General features: G+C 56.6%; 1 protein-coding gene across 2 annotated transcripts in view; it reads right to left on the bottom strand.

Annotated features, from left to right (window-relative positions):
* Positions 1–4,147: 4,147 nt before the first annotated feature.
* SFXN5 (sideroflexin 5) overlaps positions 4,148–23,745 on the bottom strand; it is a 114,990-nt gene continuing 95,392 nt past the window's right edge. The window contains exons 13-14 of one of the 2 annotated variants that reach the window (XM_036873539.1): positions 23,544–23,661; positions 4,148–7,294 (exon numbers count right to left, since the gene is read on the bottom strand). In XM_036873539.1, the coding sequence (XP_036729434.1) occupies positions 7,217–7,294; positions 23,544–23,661 (196 nt within the window). In that variant the 3' untranslated portion in view covers positions 4,148–7,216. The remainder of the gene's footprint in view (positions 7,295–23,543; positions 23,662–23,745) is intronic. The other variant, XM_036873540.1, reaches the window with a different exon arrangement.

The following is a 23,745-nucleotide window of genomic DNA, read 5'->3' as shown; positions in this document are numbered from 1 at the left end:
TTCCCCATCTGCCCTTGCAGCTGAGTCAGCGAGGACATCAGGCAAGCGGGCTGCATGGCACCCCTCAGCTGAGGCCTCACCCCTATTAATAAGTCCACTCCCATTCCCCACAGGAATGTCTCAAACCTCTCCCCAAGGTTCTCCCCCACACCTCATTTTCCCCCTTACCCTCAGCAGAGGAACTTACTTCCACCTAGAAGCACTAGAAGGGAACACCTTCATATCAGTCAGGGGCCCAGTAGAAAGAGATGGTCTCGTCAAATGGAAGCGCTTTGAGGAGAGTTGAATAAAGGGCAACCAACAAATTCTGGGAAACCAACAAGAGATGCTGCAGGACTCCAAGACTAGCAACCGTTGGGAATCCATGTGGCCCTTAGGCCTGAAGGGGCCAAGGGCAGGAGCAGGTGCCAGACAGAACCTGAGAGGACAGCTGGACAGAGAGGGCCCCAGACAGGAGCTGTAGACTTTAGGAGCAAGAGGCCCACAGCCTGCAGGGGATTCTAGGGGGAATAAAGCCCCCAGTCTCACTCTCCTCCAATCCTCCAGTTTCCTGCCGTTGACTCCCGATGGCGGGAGCCAGACAGCGAGTGCTATGAGTCAGCCTCCTGGGACGGAGAGTGGGGGGAGAAGGTTGCAGAGTGGATCTGGAGGGGCCAGGGAAGCTAGCCTTCCCCCCCACCCCCGCTTCCCACCCTCAGACCCACACTGCCTGCATCCAACTCATTCTCTCCACTTGCCTCCTGTTATCAGCCAAGATCCTCCCTGCCCCCCTGGGGACCTCACTTCTGGGTGGTTCTTCCTCTTTCCTGCCTTTACAGTCTCTTCCACTCTCACCCTTTAGAGTTTTGAGCTGCCCGAGAGTCTCCCTTCTAAAGCCCTCCCTTAGCCCCATGTGATGCTGCAGCGATCGTCATGTCTCTCTGCCCAACTCACAACCAAATCTCTTTAAAGAATTCTCTGCGTTGGCAGTCAGTGGGAGTCCTGCTAACTTCTCAGCCCATGGAGATCTGCCTTTTGCCCCGACCACACTCCACTGAGACCATTCTCTTCAGGTCCTTCCAAGAGACACAGCCTGGTCTCCATCTTCCTTCAACTCTCAGCACCTATTAAATATGTGGACAACCTCTCCTACTTGAAGCATTCTCATCTCTTGTCCTCTGGGATACCACACTCTACTTATCTTCCTCTTACCTCTTGTATTAATCTGCTAGGGCTGCCATGACAAGCACCGCAGACAGGGTGGCTTAAACAACAGAAATTTATTTTCTCACAGTTCTAGAGGCTAGAAGTCTGAGATCAAAGTGCCAGCAGGGTTGTTTTCTTCTGAGGTTTCTCTCCTTGGCTTGCAGGTGGCTGTCTTCATGTTCACATGGTGTTCTCCCTCTATGTCCAAACTTCCCCTTCTTATAAGGACACCAGTCATATTGGTAGGCTTAGGGCCCATCCTAATTGATCTCATTTTAACTTAATTACCTCTTTAAAGATCGTACCTCCAAATAGAGTCACATTGCGAGATACTGGGGGTTGGGACTTCAACATACTGGGGGGACATAATTCAGCCCACAGCACCTTCCTTGTAGCTGAGCGTCTTAGCAGGCCTCACAGATGGGGACTCCTTGAGGTTCCGAACCAGTCTTCCTCTTTTCCCCGCCACGTACTCCCCCTGAGTCACAGAGGTGGTTACCTCTGTTCCTTTAGCTCCAGGTACTCTCAATAAATGGATAACATGCCAATCTACACATCCAGTCCCACCCTGCCTCCTGAACTCCAGACAAGCACACTCAATTGTCTCCTGACATCTTGACTTGCTTATCTCATAGAAACCTCTAATAACTTGCAGAACAGAATGTACCATCTTCTCTGCAGATTTGTTCTTCCTTCTCTTTTCCTAAGCTCTGAGAAGTGGCACCACCAACTATGTCCTCAGCTGCCCAAGCCAAGAACCTGGGGCCATCTTTGACTTTTCTCTGCCATCCTTTCCACAATCAATCGGCAAGAGCTAAGCAGTTCTGAATCTCTTCACTTCTCTCCATCCCCATCCCACCACCTGGTCCAGGCCCCATCTTCCCTCACCTTGACTGCCACAGTGGTCTCTTCCCTGGTCTCCCCAGCAGTCTTGCCTTTTCACGCTACACTCCACTCTGTTGACAGATGAATCTACTTCTCCACTTGAAGCCTCCAGTGGCTCCCAGCCTCCTTGGCGCTGCAGCCCCTGGCTCACTTATGTCTCCAGTGTCTTCCTGCAGCTCACTTCTGGAGAGCGAGGGCCCTGCTGTACTGTCCCTCCCTCCGCCATGCCCACATGTGAAGAGGAGGGGAACCAGCTCAGGTGACTGGGGACTGATGGCAGCCCCTTCCCTCATTTACCCGCTGGATTTGCGTGGGGTCTTCAAGGGGGACATCTGGTGTCTCCGTCTGCCTGCCCATTTGTACACCTCCTCTTTCCCCATTTTGTTCTCTCCTTCCTCCTCTCTACCCTTCTGAAGGGCCCAGGGGACTGGGCTGGGGTGGGCCTCCCGACTCTTGCTCTGGCTGAGGCGGTGTCCTTGTCGGAAAGGAGCCAGGCTCTGACCTGGACAGTCTGCCAGCACCTACCTCGGAATGGGACCCGGAGAACAAACACTTCTGGGCCACTGCCTGAGAGAGACACCTGGTACTGCAGGGAAGCACGTGCGGGTCAGGCCTTTCAGGGAATGGCTGAGACTCTCCTGTTTGGGGGCCTAACCAATGGCAGCGGAATGGGTGAGATGGCAGGGGCGGCAGCAGTTCTGGAGGACAGGGGAAGCGGGCTCCCCGGGGCCTCGGGAAAGGGTCACTCATCACCGCCCTCGTCCGCTAGCATTCTGACTCTCCTTCTAACCATGGCCTGAGTGGGAGGAGGGAGGCCCTAGGGGCCAGCAGATGGGGATGGGGCCAGGGGAAGCCACATTCCTGGAGTGTTAATGATCTCCGGGCTAGGCAGAAGCTGAGCCCCCAAACTAGCTAAAAACAACAAACAGCTCCCAGGAGGGATTTGTGTCTTTTCTGAGAGTCAAGGATTTCCATCCGGATGGGGGCCGTGGCCAGTGAGGCTCTTAGCTAAGAAATTCCCCAGAGACCAGAAGCCCCCTGACCTAAAAGTATCACTTCGAGAACGGACCCCTCCCCCATCCCTTTCCCCCCTCCCACCCTCCTAGGGAGGCCCAGCGCCCAGGCAAAGGGAGGCGGCAGCCCCCCCACACCTGGGAGGTGTGGGAGAAGCGTCTGGGTGCGTTCCTTACCTGGTCTCTTCCGCCCTTACACCGGTTCCCCGAGTGATGCTGTTCTTCACGTTTTACAGCTAAGGGACACCAAGGCTCTGCTGGACATGTCCCATAAACATCCGACTGAATGAATGCGTGAATAAAGGAGGTGACTGGCTAGAAGTCACAGTCGGGCTGGGGCCAAACTGGGGCTGGAACCCGGGTCTGCCCTACCCCAGCCATGAACCCCGCCTCCACTACACGGTCCTCCTGGCAGAGAAGCCAATAGCTTCTCCCTGCAGGCTTGGAAGATGCTTGGAGGTCCCAGAGACGAGGCCAGGCCTCACTCCCTCCGGAACTCTGGGAGCTGCCTGGAACTGGAGGAGCCAGAGCTGTCAGGAGGTGGCCGAGGCCTGGCCCTGAGGGACTGTGGAGGAGCTAGGAAGGCGCAGCGTTCCCAGGGATGGTGCCACGCACCACTGCCAATATCAGGTACCTTTCCACTAGGCTCAAACCTCTTCTCCCTGTGAAGTCCCTCCGGGCCCCCAGGCAGTCCAGAATGCCCCTCCCATGCCTCCCCACCCAGTCCCCTGGATATCAGCAGCCGAGAATCTACCAAGATCCCTCTTCTACTCACTTCCTTGCAGCGGGGCCCTTAGTGAGCCCTCCACTCAGTCACCACTCTGTAAAGGGTCTTTCTGCAGCGTTTCAGCTCACCCGCTTTGTCCCGCCTCCTGCCCTCACATGCCCCTCCGTCCTTTTGTCTCTCTTTCCCTTTGGGCCTCCTAGCAGGCCTGAGCCCTCCTGGAGCCTGGGTCTGCACCTTCCTCAGGGGCCTTCTCACGACATCCTCAGTCAGCTCTTGGCTTGTTCCCACTGTTTCCCCACCCCTACCTCCCCCACCCACAATTCACAAAGCCAAGCCCTGATGCTTTAAATCCATCATTTATTGCCCACAGCTCATTAGTATTACATAAATCACAGAGATTGAGAAATTTTCTGAGAAGGTTAAAAAGACACTGCGAAGTCCCCTGGGAGTGGCCAAGGCATGTGTGCTGGTGACTCACTCACACTGGCCCAGGGCTAGAAAACCACCTTGCTTCCGTCCACTGCCCTTGTCCTCTCAGGACGTCACCCTGCTCCCAGGCTAGAGGCCCAGGACAGGAGACCAGCTGGCTCACAGTCAGGAATTGGAAAAGGGGTCTGGTGGTTATCTTGACATCTTGGGCTTTTAGTTCCTGTGCTCTCAGATTGCTCTCTGGAATAGGAGAAGGGCATCCCCAAGCCTGAGGGAATGTTTGAAGTGACCAGAGGAGGGTACGCCAGGGCTAGAGAGAGAGCCAGTTGCAGGTGTGCCCTGTCTTCTGGCACAGCTGGGCCAGGCCCAGCCCTCAGTGGATCCCGGCTCAGCCTTCCCACCACCCCTAGTTATGAACCAATCTGCCCACGAGGCCTCCCTTCCTCTGTCCTCAGCAGAGTAGAGGACGGATGTTGGCCAAAAGTTTCCCCTCACGGTATTTTTTGCAGCCAGACCAGGACTTAGCAGCATGGTCGCCTGAACCTCCGTCACAATTACCCTGAGCTACAAGGATCCTTTGCCACCCACCCCTCCCACTCTCCAGGAGAAACCCCCTTAGCTCACGTGAAATTGCATTGGGAGCATGACCGAAAGCATCCAGGAGACAAAGTAAGTAGGTTATGAGATGCCGAGGCCACAGGGCTCCCAAGGCTCGGGCAGGGATGGGGCTGGGCAGGGGAAACTAGCACAGAGGCAGAGTTGGAAAGACCCCATCTCTGCCAGGCCCCCGGACGGGGTGGGAGTAGAGCTGGGGTGGGCAGTTTTGGTCCCAAGGTGAAGTGCAAAAGAACAAGACCCTATGAGAGGTGGGGCAAGGTGAGCTTGAAGTGAGCTTTTCCAAAGAGGACCCAGACATGCCCAGCCCCCAGTCATTGGCACATTCACATTATGGCAGGATTAGCTAAAAACGACCTGCCCCTCCAACAACACTGTGGTACCCCCTCTGCTCCTGTGTCCTCCATGCCTGTCTCTGCCGTCTCCTTTTCCTCATGGGCAGTGGGTGGGCTGCTCCTTAGGAGAGTGGGGAGCCCTCAGGGCAGCATCCTGCAGAGCTAGCTGGGGGGGCACCAGGGCCTGCCTGGGCGGTGAGGGCAGCAGGGGCTTCTGAGGAGTGCGTGGTATCAATGCACCTCACAACTACCCTGCCCTAAAGATGGCAAGAGCCACCCATGGCCACGCCCTTGCCGTCCTGCAATAGCCTTTTCCTGCAAGTGCATGTGTTCATCTCCGGCCAGGTCTCTCCCCAGATGAAGTCGCCAGGGAAGCAGAGGCCCTTTGGCTGCATATCAAGGGCTCCATTCAAGTCGGGGTCAGGTGAGGGATGCATGGAGGCCCAGGCTTCCTCTTTGTTTGGGCCTTTCAGATGGGGGTCAGGGGGCTTATCTTGTTCACCCCCACCTCAGGCCCTGCTTCCTCTGCAAAGCTCCTGTAGCACTCTCCCCTTTCCTCGCCTGCAAATGAGAGTCAGCAGCAAGGGGCCTCGGAGGCCCATGCAGGGTGAGAGGCAGCGGCATGAGCATGTGGGCCCACACTCAGGCCCAGGCATGCACGCTGCCTCTTCCCTCAGACCTGTAAAGTGTTTGGCAAAGGTCAAGTGCTCCAGGAATGTGTGTTCACATACAGAAGGGCAAGGTCCAGGTTCTGAGGCCAACAGCTGGCCATTTCCAAGGGAGCCTGCCCCAGTCCCAGTCCAGTGTCCACGCTGGGGATATGCCTGGGACGCCCAGCACCTGAGCAGGACAGGCAAAGACAAAGTCTAGTTGGAAGAGCAGGTGGGAACCCCTCAATCCAGTCCTCTGGTTTCAGACAGGGAGTGGAGACTCAGCGAAGGTAGTGGACACGTCCAAGGTCACACAGCCCGTTAGTGCCAGAGCTGGGGCCTGCTGTTCCTGGGTTGATGCTCTCAGGTAGACGCCTAGAGATCTGGGCTTTGCACTCTCAGGCACGAGACCCTCCTGCTTAGGAAATGGTGGGCTGGGGCAGGTGGCCCGGTGGCTGGAAAGGACAGCAGTCACCCTGCCTCCAGCCCTACCCTCAGTCCCAACGCCCAGCTTCCAGCCTGTGCCTGGAAGGAAGATCCTCCCACAGAGGGCAGAGTGCAGGCCACGGTTCCCGCCAAGCATCGTTCTTTCTCAGGACTTCCTGCCTGGAGCTGGGGTCATCTCGGGGTCTCAAGTGGATCAGGGCTCCGTGGAGGGTGACACCAGCCTCAGTGTGTCACTGGGTTTCATGCAGAGGAACTGGTTGTGCAGGTGTGGCATGAAGGCTGGCCACACTCAGAGCCAGCTGGCCAAGGAATCTTCTAGAGGCCTCCAGTGCCCCTTGACTTCCTGGGCCACCTCCTGAGGACTCAGTCACAGCTGGTTCATCCTGTGAAGTGTAGACTGCCTCCCCTCCCCTCCCTAGTCCAGCCCAGCACAGCCCAGCCCAGCCCAGGGAGCTATCGGGCCTGGCCACAGTAGTATCTTAAATCTACCAGCCAGGCCACCAAGGCCACCAGGCCCATTCCTCCCACCACCTGTTGCATCCGGGCAGCTGCAACCAAGGCTTGATTCTGATAAAAAAGAAAAAGAAAAAAGAAACCAAAGTATAAAAGGATCCTAATCCTACCCCGTGGGCACTCTACAATTTTTCAGCTTCACACGTAATTGTGCTAAGTAGAGTTTTGACAACCCCACGTAAGGCCCAGAAATGCACTTGATTATTTTTCATAGTAAATGTGTCAGAATTCCTCTCCCTTATGTTAAAGTGTGAATAGATTCGTCTCCCTACCACTGTGGGGGGAGGGCTCCCGCAGGCAGCCCAGGACTGGGGGGTCAGCTGGCCTCTCCCCGCAGGTGCAGCCCACGGGACTCCTTCCCTGCCCCCAACCCCCGGCCTGGACAACGCTCCGTTCCCCAGGCCGGCCGGCCACCGCTCACAGCCCCTTGTTGTACACCACTGTCCGGCTGCTCGTGGCCCGGGCAATCTCAGGCTCTAACTGGGTCGTTTCGATCTGAGAAGGAAGTGAGAACAGAGAGAGGAAAGGTGAGGGGGATGGGAGGGAAGGGGTGAGTGGGGAGCTGGGAGTAGCAGTTAGGACCACCTGGTGCCCACACTTCTCCCCTCTGCCCCCGGCACCCAGCCAGGGCCCACGTGTGCTGCCTAATGTTATGTCTTCCTTCTTTACTGCTCTTCGGCCCAGGGGCTCACGATACCCCTTCCAGCCCAGGTCATGCCTCTTCCTCTGCCAGCACCTCCATGTGGGGGAACGTCCTACCCTCTGAGTTCTCTGTCTCCCTCATCTCCAAGGACCTTGTCCCCGATGCTGCATAAACCACTCCCAGGACACACCCTGGGCCTGGTCACCCCCAGGGCTGCTCCATCCAGACTCTTTAAATCCAAACCCCGCCCTCTTGGACCCCACCATCCCCTGTCCTTCCAGCACCCCACTCACTCTCCCCATCCGTTTTCGGACCACCAAGACCCCAGCCCCAGACTCCCTACGGCTCAGTCTTCACATCCTCTCCCTCCAACCCGGGCGCGAAGGGCCAACCACTTCAGCCTCTCCGAGCTGCAAGGCCCTTCTGGCCTAGAGTGGCAGAAGCCCTGCTTTGGAGGAACCCAATTATGCATCTACCTTCTCTCCACTTAAACCTGACCACCTAGCGGAGACCACTCAACACTCACTGCCCCTGACTTTGGCTGGACCCTCACAGTGGCCAGACAATCCCCACCCCTGGGCCACATGGCCGGTCAGCTCCCTCTCCCGTTCTCCGCAGAGGCCACCTGAACCCTCCTCTGCTCTCCTCAGCCACGCCACCCTCAGCTCCCCACTCACCTTCCTACTTCGGAGGGAAACCAGAAGGCATCAGAAGACACCCCTCAGCTTCTCGTCAAACCCACGACCCACCTGTGTCCACGCTCTGCTCTGGACCTGCCCTCCAGCTGCCCCGCTGCGGCTATCCCTCCCCCCGAAGACCCCACTCTGGAGACCACTGCTGGACTGCCCTCCCTCCTTCCCACCTTTTCAGCCCACTGACTCCTGTTCATCAGCAGAGAACCTCCCATCCCACAGAACCTCCCCTTAACCCCATGTCATGCTCCAGCTACCACCGGGTCTCTCTCCCCTCCAGCAGCCACATTTCTTCAAGGCGTCGTCCACACTGGCCAGCACCACCTCCTCACCTCCCACTGACTCTCCAACCCGCAGCAAATCTGGCCTCTGTTCCTACCACGCTCCACAACAATCCTCCTCTCCAAGGTTACTGCCAGCTCCCTTTGTGTGGCACCCACTGGACACTTCTCAGGGTCTCAGGGTTCCTCTTGCCTGCACATAGCCCCACAGGTACTTAAACTCAACCCATCCAGAGCAGAACGGAATTCCTCATCTCCTCCTGCCCCACCCCTGCTAACCACACCGCCACCCAATGGTGCTCTGGCTGGAGACCCTGGGGCCTCCTGACCTCCACTCTCCTTCCCTCCCCTCAGGTCTCACCCACTCCAGTCCCTCCCCCACCACAGCCAGCGGGAGCCTCTCAGCTGCAAGTCTGGCCATGCCTCTCTTTGTTATGAAATGGCTCGTTGGCCCCACTGCCCTCCCAGACCCAGTGGGATCCCTGGATCCCTCAAGATCCAGCCCCTGCCTCCCCCTCACCACCCGGTCCCTTGGACTGGAGACACGGCACACCCACTTATCACCGTGCCTCAGACACACTGGGTTATCCCCACCCCGAGTCTTCGCCTGAGCTGCCCCTCTGCCACGTCCTCTCCTCCCCCACCCCGATTCCCTCAGCTTTAGACATCTTCCCTCATCCAGGCTGGGTACGGCCACCTCTCCAGCCCCAGTCTCCCCTGCACTTTGTATAGCCGTTGTAGCATGTGGTTCAAGGCTGCCCGATCACTCATCTCCCCCTTCTCCGCGTTAGATCACAAGCTCCATGAGGCAGCAAGTGTGTGATCTTGTTCATCCTGCATCCTCAGGGCCCAGTGCCGGGAGACAGTAGGTGTTCATAAGTGTTGAATCAATGAGCGGAAAGAAGAGAGGCAGAGGGTACTGGGAGGTTGGGGTCCCCCTGGAGGCTCCACAGCCGCCCAGATGTTGATCTGCAGCTCCAGGGACTGATCTGGTGGGGACACCTGAGCCCCCAAACCTGAGGGAGCCGGGAGGGAGGCGCTACCTCTGTGGGGGGCCCCAGCCTGACACCTGCCCTGGACTGAGTCAAGGGAGCACCGGGCCTTTGGAACTCAGCTCGCTGAGCTTGGTCCCAGGTACCTGCTATACATCCCAGGTACCTGCTATACATCAAGACGTGGCAACCCTGGGCAGTAGGCAGGAGGTGCCGTAGACTGCACGGGCTTTTAGAGAACTCAGTCATGTCCGAGACCAGACAAGAGGGGATTCAGTGTGGACAACAGCTGGTGGGCCCAGTGAAGTTCCTGGAGAAGGGGGACCCTCTTCCTGTAGTCCCTGGTACCCCAATACCCAGGCCACTTGAGAGGGCCAAAGAGACAAGAGCTAGGCTCAGGGACCAGGCCTCTTTCCCACCCCCTCTCCTCAGACCACCTCCTCCCTCCATACCCCTGCCGGCCTCCGAGTCCCCTCCACCCCACCAGCTCTCCTCGTCCCCATGCTGCCACTGACACAATGCACAGCGCCCACGCTTAAAAATCTAAATGCTTTTGAAAATGTTTAACCTAGTTAGACAAATTAGCAAAAATTTGTGCAAAACAATTTAGGTATTTAAAATATTCAATGTTTTTAAAAAACTGGAAAACTGTTCTTAGCTTTCAGCTGCAAAAACCAACAAAATATAACATCCCAGCAATCTTACCATGAGGTGTAACATAACCCTTCGGGAAAGCTGTTAAACAGCTACTGAGGCATCCTGGGAAATAGCACTTCATTTATTCAAATGCACATATGTCAGGCTTTTGCACCATATGTCATTCCAAGCTATTTACAGTAATAATTAAATCTTAATCAACGTTTAACCTCTGTAAAATGTTTGAAGAATCCTAATCACCCTTCAGACTGCACTAATGAAGGAGAAATATATAAACATAAAAGGAAAATGATGCATAGATATCACGCTGGAAAGAACAGTAATTGCAAAATTGTATTTCTTTTAAATATAATCAGTAAATGATGTAAAGTAAGCCAAGGAGTATTTTAAGTTAAGACATCTTGGATGTCAGAGGTGTGAGCAGCTAATTTTGTTCTGCTACCCATAACAGATGTAGCATATTTTATTTTAGTGCCATTATTAGCAACTTCCCTTGCCGGCTTTCACTGAAGCACTGAGGCCCGCATTAAAATCGGAGAGGCTGCTCACCACCACAGTGGAGGACCACGGGCCAGGGCCACGGCCTACTCGGCCCGTTCCCTGGAGGGCACTGGCCCTGGTGGAGACCGAGGCCTCACCCTCCCAGCGGGGCTGTTGCAGACCCAGGCTCGCCACTGTGCTGAGGGCAGCAGGTAGGAGGGAAGCAGGGGGGGAGATGCAGGCAATGGGAAGGCTGCGGGGGAGGGCAGTGGACGAGGCCCTCAACTCAGGAGCAGGCGTTTAGGGACAGAGCTGGCATCTAAGGCTTTTCCTCTCATTTCAATTCCATCGGCCCTCAAGTCAGCAGATGTTCATAGCTGCCAACTCCATACACCAGGGCTGGGCACACAGAGATGGACCAGAGCAGCCCGTGCCCTTGAGAAGCTTCAAGTCTAGGGAAGGAGTCAGAAAGGCAAGCAGATGGATCCCAGAGAGACAAACCAAGTGCCATGGAAACTGGGAGGGGGTGGGGGTTACCGTGCATTGATGAAAGAACAAGGAAGGAAGACTTCTCAGAGGAGGGAGGCCAGGAAGAAACAGAAGGTTTTGATAAGAGAGGGCAGGAAAAGCTTGCTGGGGAAGAGAAAAGCATAAGCTGGCCAGCATGGCATGTCTGGTGTGGGCAATGCTGGGCAGGCCGGGAATGTGGCAGGAAATGGAGGTGGGGCTGGGGCAGGCAGGTCCCTGTAGGCCACGGGAAGGTGTCAGCATTTTACCCGAGGGCAATGGGGAGTCACGGAAGGATTCTGAGCAGGGGTGGTCCAAGATCCCTGTCTCGCTGGTGGTGGTGAGCACGGAGGATGGACTGGGGAGGTGAGTGAGGGGGCAGCTGAGGGAATCAGAGAGAGGTGGCAGGTCCTGCCCTGTGATGCTGCCAGTGGGGGCTGACAGGAGGGTGTGCTGGGGATCCTTTCTGAGACGAAATCCATAGGAGTTGATGACCAATTCCACGTGGGGGTGAGAGGGAGGTGTCGAGGATGACTGTGCGTTGGATGATTCCTAATTCTAGCTCAGGAGCCTGGGTGGCTGGTGACGCCGTTCTCAGAGGCAGGGGAATATGGGGGGGGGGCGGTCAGGGTGGGAGGGTGGCAGGCCTGGGTCCCCCAGGTTGAGAAGCCGGTGAGGCAGACAGGTCTCGGGGGCGGAGCTCTGGGCAGGGGCCTGGGCAGAAGCGTGAGCCCTGGCTATGTGAGCGCAGCCAGAGCCCCGGAGCGGAGGAGTTGCCCAGAAGAGCAGATGGCAGGGGAGGGCGCCAGGCCTGGGGAACAGGCACATTTGAGGGGCGGGTATAGGGAACAAGCCCATGATGGCGGCCTTGGGGGACCAGCCCAAGGGGCGGTGGCAGCGACGGAGGGCACCACAGACAACAGGCAGCACGGCAACGCCAGGCAAACAGAGTTTCCAAGTGGCCCCGGTGAGGGCTGAGAGGCTTTGGTCTTTGGTCTTGGCAGAGGGATTTTGGTGGGATTTGGTGACCCCCTAGAGTCCAGATTTCCTAATCCTCACTCAGCCTCTCACTGCCATCCTGGGCCAATTCAACTGGTCATTCGTTAAGACCTCTCTAGTTCTCTGACCATAGCTGGGGGTTGAGCCAATGGCTCACCGTCTCGAGGGCTCATGGATGTCGGGACCACTGAGGGTCCTCACCGCTGGGCTCAGCGGAGGAAGCTGGGGCAGGGACCCCCATGCTGCCTACCCCTTGAAGATCACCTCTCTGAGGTGTGGGGGGCCTGAGTCCCCTCCACAGAAATCACATCCAGGGCTGTGCTGGTAAATGAATGAGATTCAAGTACTGAGTGAGGGCAACTAACCAGCTTCAGGGTCCCAGAGGTAGGGACAGGGTGTGTGTTCCCTTGGGGTCCCCCTGCTATTTGGGGTAAGGGAAGAAGCAGAAGCCGGCTCCATGTGCTGTGTCAGCAGCAGAACAAATGGTGTGGTGGCCACAGTGGCTCAGAGGTGGGTTATGGACAGAGGGAGATCCCAAGGCCCAGTGAGAGGAGTGGATGCAGCAAGGAGGGGTCATTATCATCAGCCCAGAAAAGACTAGAGCCCCAGGGTAGTAGGCCAAGGGCAGGGGCTTGACCACAGATGAGCTCTGAGGGGCCTCCTCTGGGGAGAAGGTGACAAGGAGAAGGAAGGCTGGGCAAGGAGTGGCCACAGGGAGAAGGGGTGACCCAGTCCAGGCAGCCAGTGCGGGGCCAGCAGGAACCTGTGGGTCCCTCCATTCATCTGGTGAACTCCTCCCCAGGTGCCTGATAGCCAGTCATCAGGGGACCTCGAGGGAAGGCAGGGTCTGGGATGGGGAGCCAGAGCCCTGGCTGAAGTGATCAATCAGCACTGGTTGATGGCACCCCCCAGCCCCAGAACTGGGGGTGCCAAGAAGACGTGGGCCTGTTGGAAACGGCTCGCTTTGCCATGACATGAGCAGTACGGCCCTGCTAGCACTCCCTGACTCCCAGGCAGAACCTGCACCCTGCCTCCGAGACAGCTTCACCCGGATGCCCTCCCCTCTCAGACCCTAACCCTAACCCTAACCCTATCAGAGCCCCAAACCCCAGCCCCCAGACCCAGCTCAGACCCTGCTGCCCCTTGTAGCAGATAGCCCCAGATTTCGGGTTGCATCTAAGGTCAGAGGCAGCAAACACAAAGCACGAGCCTCTCTGGAGCACCCCCAGGCCCAGCTGGCCCCAGAGCCCCCTAGAGCAGCCTGAAGGGCTTCCTTTGTGGCGCTGGAAGGGTTAACCCTGAGCTATTTGCCTCTGTCTCCTGGCTCATCTTGGGTGGGGGGCCAGAGTCAGGAATGCATTTGGGATCACCTCTGCCTCTGCAGCCTCAGAGCACACACACACCTGCAGCCAACAGCCAGCAGATAGTTTACATATTTGAACCTGGAGCTAAGGTGCCGAGACATAAACAGGAAACTGGATCCCCGGCCTGTGCCCCATTTTCAGGGGCTTTTACCTACTACAAAGAAGTTCCTCCTACTTGCCTTTCTTCTGGTGGCTTTTCTGCCTCCTTTTCAAAGGCATTGGGCTGGGGGGTGGGGTGTTCAGCGTGACCCTGTGACATGGCTCAAAGCGGCCTCCTGCTCCTGGCCAGGGGTCTGGGCCTCTGAGGGTCCGCAGGTGGTGGCAACATTGACACAGGTCCAAAGCCCAGGCCGGCACCTGGCTGACCCTGTGTGCCTGAGGCCTCTGCCAGGTCCGGAACCAACTTGCCTACTGGGCGGCCACATACCACCCTCTGTCACCAGGGCTAGGCGGGCCTCAGGTCCTGCTCAGGTACACACGTCCAGGCCTGAGTGTTATCCTGCGTGTCCTTGGAGGACAGGAGTGTTAGGCCGGAGCTGGGGAGCAGCTGAGGCCTGAGCCTAGATCTGTGGGGCAGGCCTCTGGTGCTGGTTCTGGGCTCCCACTGCCTTCGCAGTGAATGTCAGACTCCTTGGCTGGACACTCAGGGTCTTCTGCGACCTCCTCCAGCTTCCTCACCCACTGGCTGCTCTCATGCCCAGTACGTTGTACGTGTAGGCTTTGAGGCCTAATCCTCCAGGAAGCTTCCCCTGATCTTCGCAGACCAAATCCATTGCTGCTGCCTCCGGTGCCCCCGGCCGATTACACCCCTGCAGCTGCAGGCCAGCTGTGAATACAGGGGCCCCCCCACCGCACCCCAGCGTGAGCCACTCACCCTGTGCCATGTGCATAGTCGGCCCTCGGTAAAAGTTGAATCAAACTGAACTGCACTCCCCAAGTTCAGGGACCCTTATCTTATACTTTTCCATCCCCCCTGTGCGACCACCCCCTCCCCCCATTTTGGAGCTTTGCACTGTTCCTGGGTGCCCTCTGGTGGACCAAACTCAGAATCATTCTCTGTCCTCCATCTTCTCAAGGTCTCAGTTTCCCCACATGTGAGGTGGAAAGATTTTTCTACTCCTGGGGCTGGGATGTGGATAATACCAAGAAATGGATGAGAAGGCCCTTTGGAGGCTTAGAAAACCTGCTAAAGGAAGGCAGGACCCCGTGGCTATCCCACCGGCAGGCCAGGTCTTGCTCGCCTGTGTCTCCTCACGGCTCACAGGGCCGAGTGCTTGCTGTGGGCCAAGCATGTTCTAAATACTTCACACATACTGATGCATTTAATCCTCTCAGCAGAAGCTTTGCACAACCAAGCCTCCTCCCTCCCTGTCCTCTATTCAGCTAGGTGTTTTAGAAGGTCCTAGAAAGAACTGGGGAGGGACAGGCTGAGAGGTGGCCCTGCTGAGGCCTGTCACCGGGGCATGTGTGCGCATGTTCGTGCACGTGCTCGTGTGTGGGCCTGCATGCACGCGCAGGTTTGGGGTGGGGGTGTGTGGAACAGGCAACGTGACAGGTGGCGTTGGCGTTCCTGGGCTCCAAGCGGCTTTGCCATTCCCATCCGTCCCTCCTGGGGGGTCCTGTGGGCAAACTCCAAGAAAGCAGCGGGCAGGGAGGCGGCAGATTTCTGATGGCAAAAATAGCCCGCTTCAGAGTTCAATAGGGACTGATTAAAGCAGTAAAGGAGAAAAGCCCCAAACAAGCATCTCCAAGCAAAGTAGGAGAAGGATTTGAGATTGGAGGGGAGGAGCCACGTGCTCTGGGAGATGGTGAATCTCTGTGGACTCAAGAGGGACACACTACCCCCTAGACATTGCTTCTGGCCTCATATCAGCCCTGGAAGAGTGGGAGAAGCAGGAAGCAATGAAGTCAAGGTGAGCCCAGGTGAGCCATGCTCTGTATTAGGTGTTGATAAATGGTGCCAGTTCTCAGCCTTAGGGACACCCTACGAGTCAAGGGATGGAGAAAGAACTGTTGTCCTGGGGAGGGAGATGGGACGCAGGAAACACATGCGACCAGAGTCTACATGTGTGGGGAGAGACAGATCCTAGGGGGGCTCATCAGGGAGGACTTCCTGGAGGAGGGACCTCTTCTAGAACAGCTTGAATGTGGACCTGAGCTCATTCCCAACTCTTCCCTGTTCTTGGTTGGGAGTTCAAATGCTTTCTCAGAGAAATGGAGGCAAGCTGGGGGAGACATTTGCTTCTGCTAGGTCACAGCTCCCGGGGAAGCTGGTTCATCAAAACTACCATTTTCTTCAGGGCTGGTGATGGGGAGAGAGATGGTGGAGGTTCTGGTACCCACTGGGAGTACCCACATTCTTTCCACATACAGGGACAGGGACGATGTGCCTCTTTGTTTCGTAACTATGGAAGCTGGAAGGGGGAGCTGGAAGAGGTAGTGGAGTGAGCAGGGGCATGGCTGAGCTGGACCTTCAGATACCTCATCTACAGCATGCGTGTGACCTCTAAGAGCCAACTGCTGGGGCCAGGGTGACTAGTGTGAGGACATAAGGAGGGCTTAGGTTTCTGGTTCTCTGCACCCTCCAGGGCTGAGGTGAGGAGGGGCTGGGCTGAGAGGGAGGGGCTTGGGGGGTTAGCAGGGCTGATAGGGGAGGTTCTGAGCAACAAGCCCTGGGGGGCTCAGATGCTGCCTTTTCTTCCAGTCAAGGTGTCGGGCAGAGTGAGGGTGGGGAGGGGGTCCTCTGCTGAGGTGTCAGGGAAGGCCAAAGGGCAGGGGCCAGCAAACCAACAGCCGACAATAGACAACTGCAGGGCAACAACCCTTGCTGCCAGTGAACCTGACTCCTTGGCCTCACGTGGACCCTGCAAAACTGGTGCCGGTGGGAGAGACACACACACTCGAGGAGCCCCCAGCCCTACGGCAGCAGCCCGGCCTCATCTTGCCAGTGCCCCCACCTCAGCCCCTATTGCTGCTGGGAGGACAGAGGAGCTGAATGAGGGTCCAGGGGCTAGAAGGCATGTTCCAAGGAAGGCTCTGCCCACTCGCCATTCAGCACCATTCATAAGCCACACCTGGCCCGAGAGGGTGGCACAGCCACGCTGCCGGAGAGGCATCCAAGGGTCAGCAGCTGACTTAAGGTCACACAGCCCACCATCGGCTCTCCCTGCTCTAGTACCAGGGGCCAGTCTCATGGTTTCACTTCCAGAATCCTCATGGGCGGAACCAGGAGAAAGCTTACGTACAACACCTTATCTTATGGCAGGGGAAACTGAGGTCTTTAGGATGAAGACCAAGGTCATACAGAGAGTTGAGGTTGGGGGATGCCAGCCAGACGGGAGGAGGGCAGACCTGGGGCATGTGTGGCGGCCCCCGGCCTGAGCCCCACCTAGGGACAGGGCGGAGCCCCCAGGGGCCCCCGTACCCACAGCCTCACTCATCCACAGAAAAGCCCCAACTTTTCCTGTGGGCACATTTCAACCTCACCAAATCAGCTAATTATTGACAGTTGGTGAAGAGGAGATTTCACTTTTTCCTCCTGTTAAACTGCTCCTAATTAGTTCCCTGTCACCATGGCTGGCTCGCCCGCCCGCCGCTCGCCGTCGGTAATCCCGCTGCACAGTGTCTCATTAACCTTTTGCTCCTCTCCTGCCGCCTGCCAACAAGATGAAGACAAAAACAGATTGTCGAACAATGGCACCGGCTTGTATGTGCAGCCCAGTTCCCCAGCCTACCCCCCCTCCCAGAGCTCCCGGGGGGAATCGCGAGGGAAAGAGAGGGGAATGGGGTGGGGGAGAGCCCAGAGGAATCGAGGGAGAGAGGCACAAAGAGAGAGAGAAACAGGCAGGGCCGTGGGCAGGGTACTTGGCCAAGGTACTGCTTCTTGAACCTTAACGAGGTTCATTAAATGGGATTGGAAGCGCTCCCAGGTGGGGAACACCGGCTGTCAGAACTGGAGGGACATTCACCGTCCCCAGGTCCAGCCTCTTGTGGCAGCCAAGCCCATGGGCCCAGAGACTGGACCTTGGACATCTCCCTCGAGGAAGCTGAGACACCAGCATGTGTGTTTGTGTGTGTGTGTGTGTGTGTGTGTGCGCGCGTGCGCACGCATGTGTATGTTTGGGGGAGGACAGAGATGACCACATTGGCCTGGAGCCCAGAGCCCCAATCTCCAGAGAGGGCAGGGCCAGAAAGGTCACCACAAATCAGGCCCCACATGCCACAGGGAGGCCTCTGCAACCCGCCTGACCCAGCACAGCCCTGGGCAAGCTCCAACACAGCCCTCTCCTTCCCATCATAGCTGTACCATCACCTGACATTCCTTGGTTATTTGGCTTCTGTCTGCACCCCCAGAACAGAGGCTCCCTGAGAACAGGGGGCTATGACATGGCCCTCCAAGTTACAAGAAAAAGGGGAAATCACCCCAGTATCTGGGTGAAGACGGGTCCGTCCATGCCTGGCTGAGCTGGCCTTGGCCAATGCCCTACAGCCTTAATCTGAAGGTCACAGGGTCCACCGGGGCAGACCCCACACTCCCGGTGACAGGACCGGGGCTCAGAAGGGAGGCCAGACCTTGCTGCCCTGTCCTCACACCCAAGTTCCTAAGGAGGCTCCCTACCCAAACTGCTGGCCCATAGAGCCCCTACCCCCGCCTCCTGCCTCAGCTCTGGGTTAGAGAACAAAGGCACAAACACCTACTTCAGAAGGTCCCTGTGAACCTGAACATGGATTCCCCATGAAGGAGGAGGGCTGGGTGAGGGCACTGGAATGTTCCTACCGATAAATTAGCAAGGAGCCATCTGGGGTTCAGACTTGGGCCTTCTCATTTTATAGCGAGATGGGGGTGGGATGAGGAGGGTTATGGAATCCTTTTGTGGGTACAGAGCCTATCCCATCATTACCAACTTCAGACCTTGGGCAAGGTCCTTAACCTTGATGTGCCTCGGTTTTCTCATTTGCAAACGTGGAATAATACTGGTACAAACCTCACAGGACTGTCATGTTCTGGATCCGCATTTTACCGCCACAGTCAACCAGGCCCTTGAACTTACTGGACCCCAGGACCCCTTGGAGGCCATGCCTTCCTACCCTGGGCCGTGTGATTGCTTCCCCATCACTGCCTTTTCTCCAGGCCCCCAACCCCCCATCTCACAGAACACCAATGAGTGAAATTTTCTTTGCTGTTCTCCAATGGCTTCCCATCCCTGAGTTCATTTCTCTGAACAAAGAGAGAAACCGGACTGCCATTTTGCCTCCTCGACTGCCTCGTCCAGCCACACCCCCCGGTTGCCAAGTCTTGTCAACTCCTTCTCGTCCCCTCGGCAGCAGCTCACCTGCAGGGAGCCCCCTCCTCCTCGAAATGCCCTTGTCCCCAGTGTCCATGAAACTGCTCGTCGGGGCTCTACCCTGCCTGCTCCTGCCCTTTTTTAACAGCTTTTCTTCCTCCTACAGAGACCTCAACCCTTCCAGGACTTCAGTCCCCCCCATGCATCAAAGGTTCCATGTTCCCCAGCCAAAATCTGGCCCCAGAGCCTGAGACACACACATCTAACTGTCTAGGCAACACCCTTTGATAAACAGTAATACCTTGGACTTGAGGGGCATTAGGAAGATTTAATACAAGGCATGCAGAGTTCCCGGCATGCTACCTGGCCTAGTAGATGTTTAGCAAATGGTAGCTATTATTATTATTTGCAATTTTAGTTTTAAAATTAGCACCATTTTAATAGGCAGAAATACTAATTTGAAAAGCGCGGACAAAACTCTCTCCCAGGGGGACTTCCCTGGCGGGCCAGTGGTTAAGACTTCGCCTGGGGCTTCCCTGGTGGTGCAGTGGTTGAGAGTACACCTGCCAATGCAGGGGACACGGGTTCAAGCCCTGGTCTGGGAAGATCCCACATGCCGCAGAGCAACTGGGCCCGTGAGCCACAACTACTGAGCCTGCGTGTCTGGAGCCTGTGCTCCACAAGAAGAGAGGCCGCGATAGTGAGAGGCCCGCGCACCACGATGAAGAGTAGCCCCCGCTTGCCGCAACTAGAGAAAGCCCTCGCACAGAAACGAAGACCCAACGCAGTCAAAAATAAATAAATAAATAAATAAATTAATTAATTAATTAAAAAACCCCAACAAACTAACCTCCCCATTCCCCCTCCCCACCCCCACCCTCTAAAAAAAAAAAAAAAAAAAAGACTTCACCTTCCATTGCAGGGGGTGTGGGTTCGATCCCTGGTCGGGGAGCTAAGATCCTACATGCCTCACAGCCAAAAAAACCAAAACATAAAACAGAAGCAATATTGTAACAAATTCAATAAAGACTTGAAAAAATGGTTCACATCAAAAAAAAAAAAAAACAATCTTAAAATACTCCCCCAAAGCTCTCTCCCAGGGATTGAAGAGGGGATTGAAGTTCTTTCTTCAACCTCTGGGGTTAGTGGGTTGGAAACCCCACACCAATCACTGCAGGCCAGCCATTCTAGGAACCAGTTCCTAAATTCCATCTCCAAGTCACCTCATTAATTAATTAGCGTTCCAGTGATTACTCCTGTTGACAACCTTGGTGACTCTTGGCAAGGTTGGGTCAGCCCAAGTAGGTCCAGACTTATTGTGGCAAATCACATTGGCTTCTGGGATGTGAGACATGATCCCCACATGGCAGAAGCAGAGCCTCGTTAGAGAGAATTAATTGGGAGGAAGAATGGGGGAACGAGGTCCTCTCAGCCAAACACCCCATTATGCACAGGCCCGCCTGCATCCTGTTGGGGTTGATGCAGGTGAGGAGGGGGCTCTGACGATCACGTCCCTACCCTCCTTTCCCAGAGAACAGACTTATTACAAAGTGACTATATTCTTTCCAACCTAGAGAAGGAGGCTTGGGTTGCAACGAGAAGGATTTTGGTTAGACACCCAGAAGAACTAACTTCCATGCCTATTTGTGGCAGACATGGAGGAAGGGAGGAGCCTGGACGTTGACTCACTTAGGCCGGGGCTGCTCACTTAGACCACCTCTCTGCAGCCAGAGCTGGAGGCCCGAGTGGGGGGACTGTGGCCATTTCTCCATTATTTGCCCCAAAGGAACATCCGCCTTAGACCCACAGCACTCCTAGACTCTTCCCCACCACAGGGAGGCCCCAGCTCCCTCCTCTCTCCACTGTCTCAGGGTAGGCGAAGAGAAAAGAGTGAGAAGAGAAAATCCTACAGAACAAGCAGATGCAACATCTCCTGGGAGCTCTGGTCTGGGAGTGAGCCTCTGGGGTGTCCTTCCATATTAGCACATGGCTTCTGTGACTTTGGGCCGGGCCCTTGGCTGCTCTGGGTCTCCATTTGCCCCAGCAGAGCCAGGAGGGTGGTAAACTGGATGACCTTGAAAATCCTTCCAGTGGGACAGGCTCATGGGGTTTCTCTGCCCTGGCTCCCTCTCCTGTGCAGACAGGTAGAGCTATGGGAGCTACATGAAGCTTCTGAACACAGTGGTGCCTGCAAGCACCTGGGGCACTCTGACTCTTGCCCAGAACTGCAGACTCAGCCCAGCTGTTATAAAGAGATGCCGTCAGTGGCTTTGGGGAGTGACGGGCCCAGGCCTTCCAGGTGGGGATGCCAGGACCGCCAAGAAGTGCCCTCCCTCTCGTCGTCAGAGCTTCCAGGCAACCTGGAGCCCCCAGCTCTATTTGGAGTCCCCAAGCATCAGGATACAGCTGTTCAGCTTCTGGGTTGAGGGGAAGGATGGGGTGGGGTATCCCTGCTCCATGGCAAGGCTGGGCCCTGTGGGTATGAGGACACTGCTGAGCTTCCCATCCTGTGTGCACTGGCCTGGCCCCCAAGATAGGAGCCCCATCCCATTATAGTTTCCTCCTGAAACGCTGGGGCTCAGTGGAGGCAAGTGACTCCAGCCCTCACCCTCTTCGGGGCCTGGAGGCCGGGTCACTACCTCCTACTCTAAGACCCTGGGTCTCCAGTCCTCACAGTCCCAGTGTAACACCCCAGGACCCTTATTTTCACCTTCCCCAACTCCCCTGGAGGAACCTGCACCCCTCCCGCCCCGCAGGGTCAGTCCTGCGGTCACAGATTCAGAAGCGTCCATCTGCAGCCACAGCCCCCATCTTCCCATGAGTTCCGTAACTACAGTTACCATGGTCATTCTTTGCCCTCCTTGGGTCTGCCTCTGCACCAAACCTTGCTTTTCCCACTCGGCTTGCTCATGCTTCTTCACCCCCACCCAACTAAGATTCTGGGGTCCTTTGCTCCTCCTGAACTCCTACCAGCCTCCCGAATGCCTCACCCAACCAGACAAAACTGGAGCAGGCCCCGTACCTCTGGGTAGACAGGCCCTGGTCATCCCCCCCCCCGACCTGTGTCCACCCCCAGCTGTCCCGTCCACTGACCCCCGGCACTGCCCACCAGGATCTCTGACTTCCTTAGTCCGCTATCTCTCCCGTTCTCCCCTCTGAAGGTCTCCAGCCTTCTCCATGGTCCTCTGACCTTTGACCTCCCCCTTCCCACCCGCCTCCTTCCTCTCTGCTCAGTCATGAGAACACAAGAGCTATCAGATCAACTTCCTTAACCTCCCCACCCCCGAACTCCACCCCCCAACCAACATTTGCCTCCCCCTGCTAAAGTGGGGAGGGGTCTCCCCCACCCAGGCGAATCCTTTGGACCCCTTGCCTGCGCTCTGACTCCCCCACTTCATGGACTTTGCCCTCTGTCCTCCTCCTCCAGTGTCCTTCTTCTCTCCTGGTGCCTTCCCTTTGCATTTACACAAGCTCCAGTCTCTCCCATTTTAAAAGAGTGAAAATAAATGAAAGCCTCTCTTGATCCCACATCTCATTCCAGCTCTGGGTCTGCTTCTCTTTTTTCCCCCGGTACCAAGCCTCTAGACCAAACAGTCAGCCTGCCACCCCGTTTCCTTACCCCCCAGCTGGACTCCACCCCTCGGGATGGAGTTTGCTTTCACGAACCGAGACACCAATGGACGCTCTTCAACCCCATGGAGCTTGACCTCTCGGGAGGGTCTGACCCTGTGGATGCCCCCCAACTCCAGTCTCACTTGGCTCTGTCCTTACCTCCCTGGCCACTTGTCCTTGGACAGCCCCCCTCCCCAGGGCCTATTTTCTCCACACGCTCCTTGGCTGATCCCACCCACCATCACTGTTTTATGCTGGGGGCTCCTACTTCTGTCCCTCGAGCCCAGGCCTCTCTCCTGGCTTCTAGATCCAAAGCCAACTTCCACAGGGCACCTCTGTTCACAAGTTCCACAGGTTCCTCAAACCCCACGTGTCCATCCAGCTCCACATGCTGTCCTCCTGCACGCCGGCCCCTCCTCATCTCCATCTTGCCGGGTTGTTCAAAACCAGAAAGCCGGGCGCACATCCTGCCGGCTCCCTGTCCTCCCATCACACGCAGTTCTTCATCAGATCCTGATGAAGCTGCCTCCTAACAACTCTCTCTTAAAGGACCCACTTCCCTCCATGCCCGCTGCCAGCAGCCTGGTCCAAGCCGCCATCATCTCTCGCTGGACTCCCGCCACCGCCTCCTGAAGGCTCCTTCTCCAGAGCTCCAGTGCAGCCTCACCATACAGCCATGGGGACCGTTCAAAACCAGGAATCTGGTCCTGCTCTGCACAGCTCTTCTGGCAACGTTCACCCACTGCGCTGGCTTCCAAGTTCCCGGCACCCCCGACGTCAGGCCCCCGTACCTGGCCCACCTCATCTTCCCCACTCTCTGCCCAAGAGGCAGGCTTTCCTCAGCTGTGTGCCGCCTCCCTTCACACCAGGTGACCTCAGCCTATGTGTCCCCTCACCTCTTACACACCTGGCCAACTCTAGCCCATCCTTCAGGCCCCCATGAAACGCCACTTCTCTCTAAGCTCTGTTTGGGCCCCTACTGTCTCCTCCCACGGCCAAACTCCTCCCATCTTAACACTGCTCACCCTTCACTTGCTATTCCGTTTCATCGCTGTGTTCACTGCTTGACCCTTGACCCTGAGAGGTCAGAGCCTGGGCCCGTCTCATTCACGGTCTAACCCCAGTACCTAGCTAGCGCAGTGCTAAGGTGTCAGCACTGAGTAGGTATTGGTTCATAAATGACCAGACGGCAACCCTCCCTGTCCTGCCCTTGAGCCCCTCCCTCCACTGACCTCTGACATCTGGGGGAAGAGGCTGATGGCCAGCGGCAGGGCCAGGCCAAAGGCTGCCAGGCACACGAGGCTTTGCACGGGGAGGAGCAGCCGGGGGCGCGCCTGCAGGAGAGCTGTCCTGTGGGGGAGAGAGAAGGGGGGGCCCCATGAGACCCGGAGACAGGGTGAGCTGGCCATTAGCCACCACGCTGGGTCCCACTGG

This window comes from Balaenoptera musculus, chromosome 13 (assembly GCF_009873245.2).
Source record: "Balaenoptera musculus isolate JJ_BM4_2016_0621 chromosome 13, mBalMus1.pri.v3, whole genome shotgun sequence".
Classification (NCBI taxonomy): Eukaryota; Metazoa; Chordata; class Mammalia; order Artiodactyla; family Balaenopteridae; genus Balaenoptera; species Balaenoptera musculus.
Note: the sequence above shows the minus strand (reverse complement) of the source record. Positions and strands in the feature narration are given on the sequence as shown.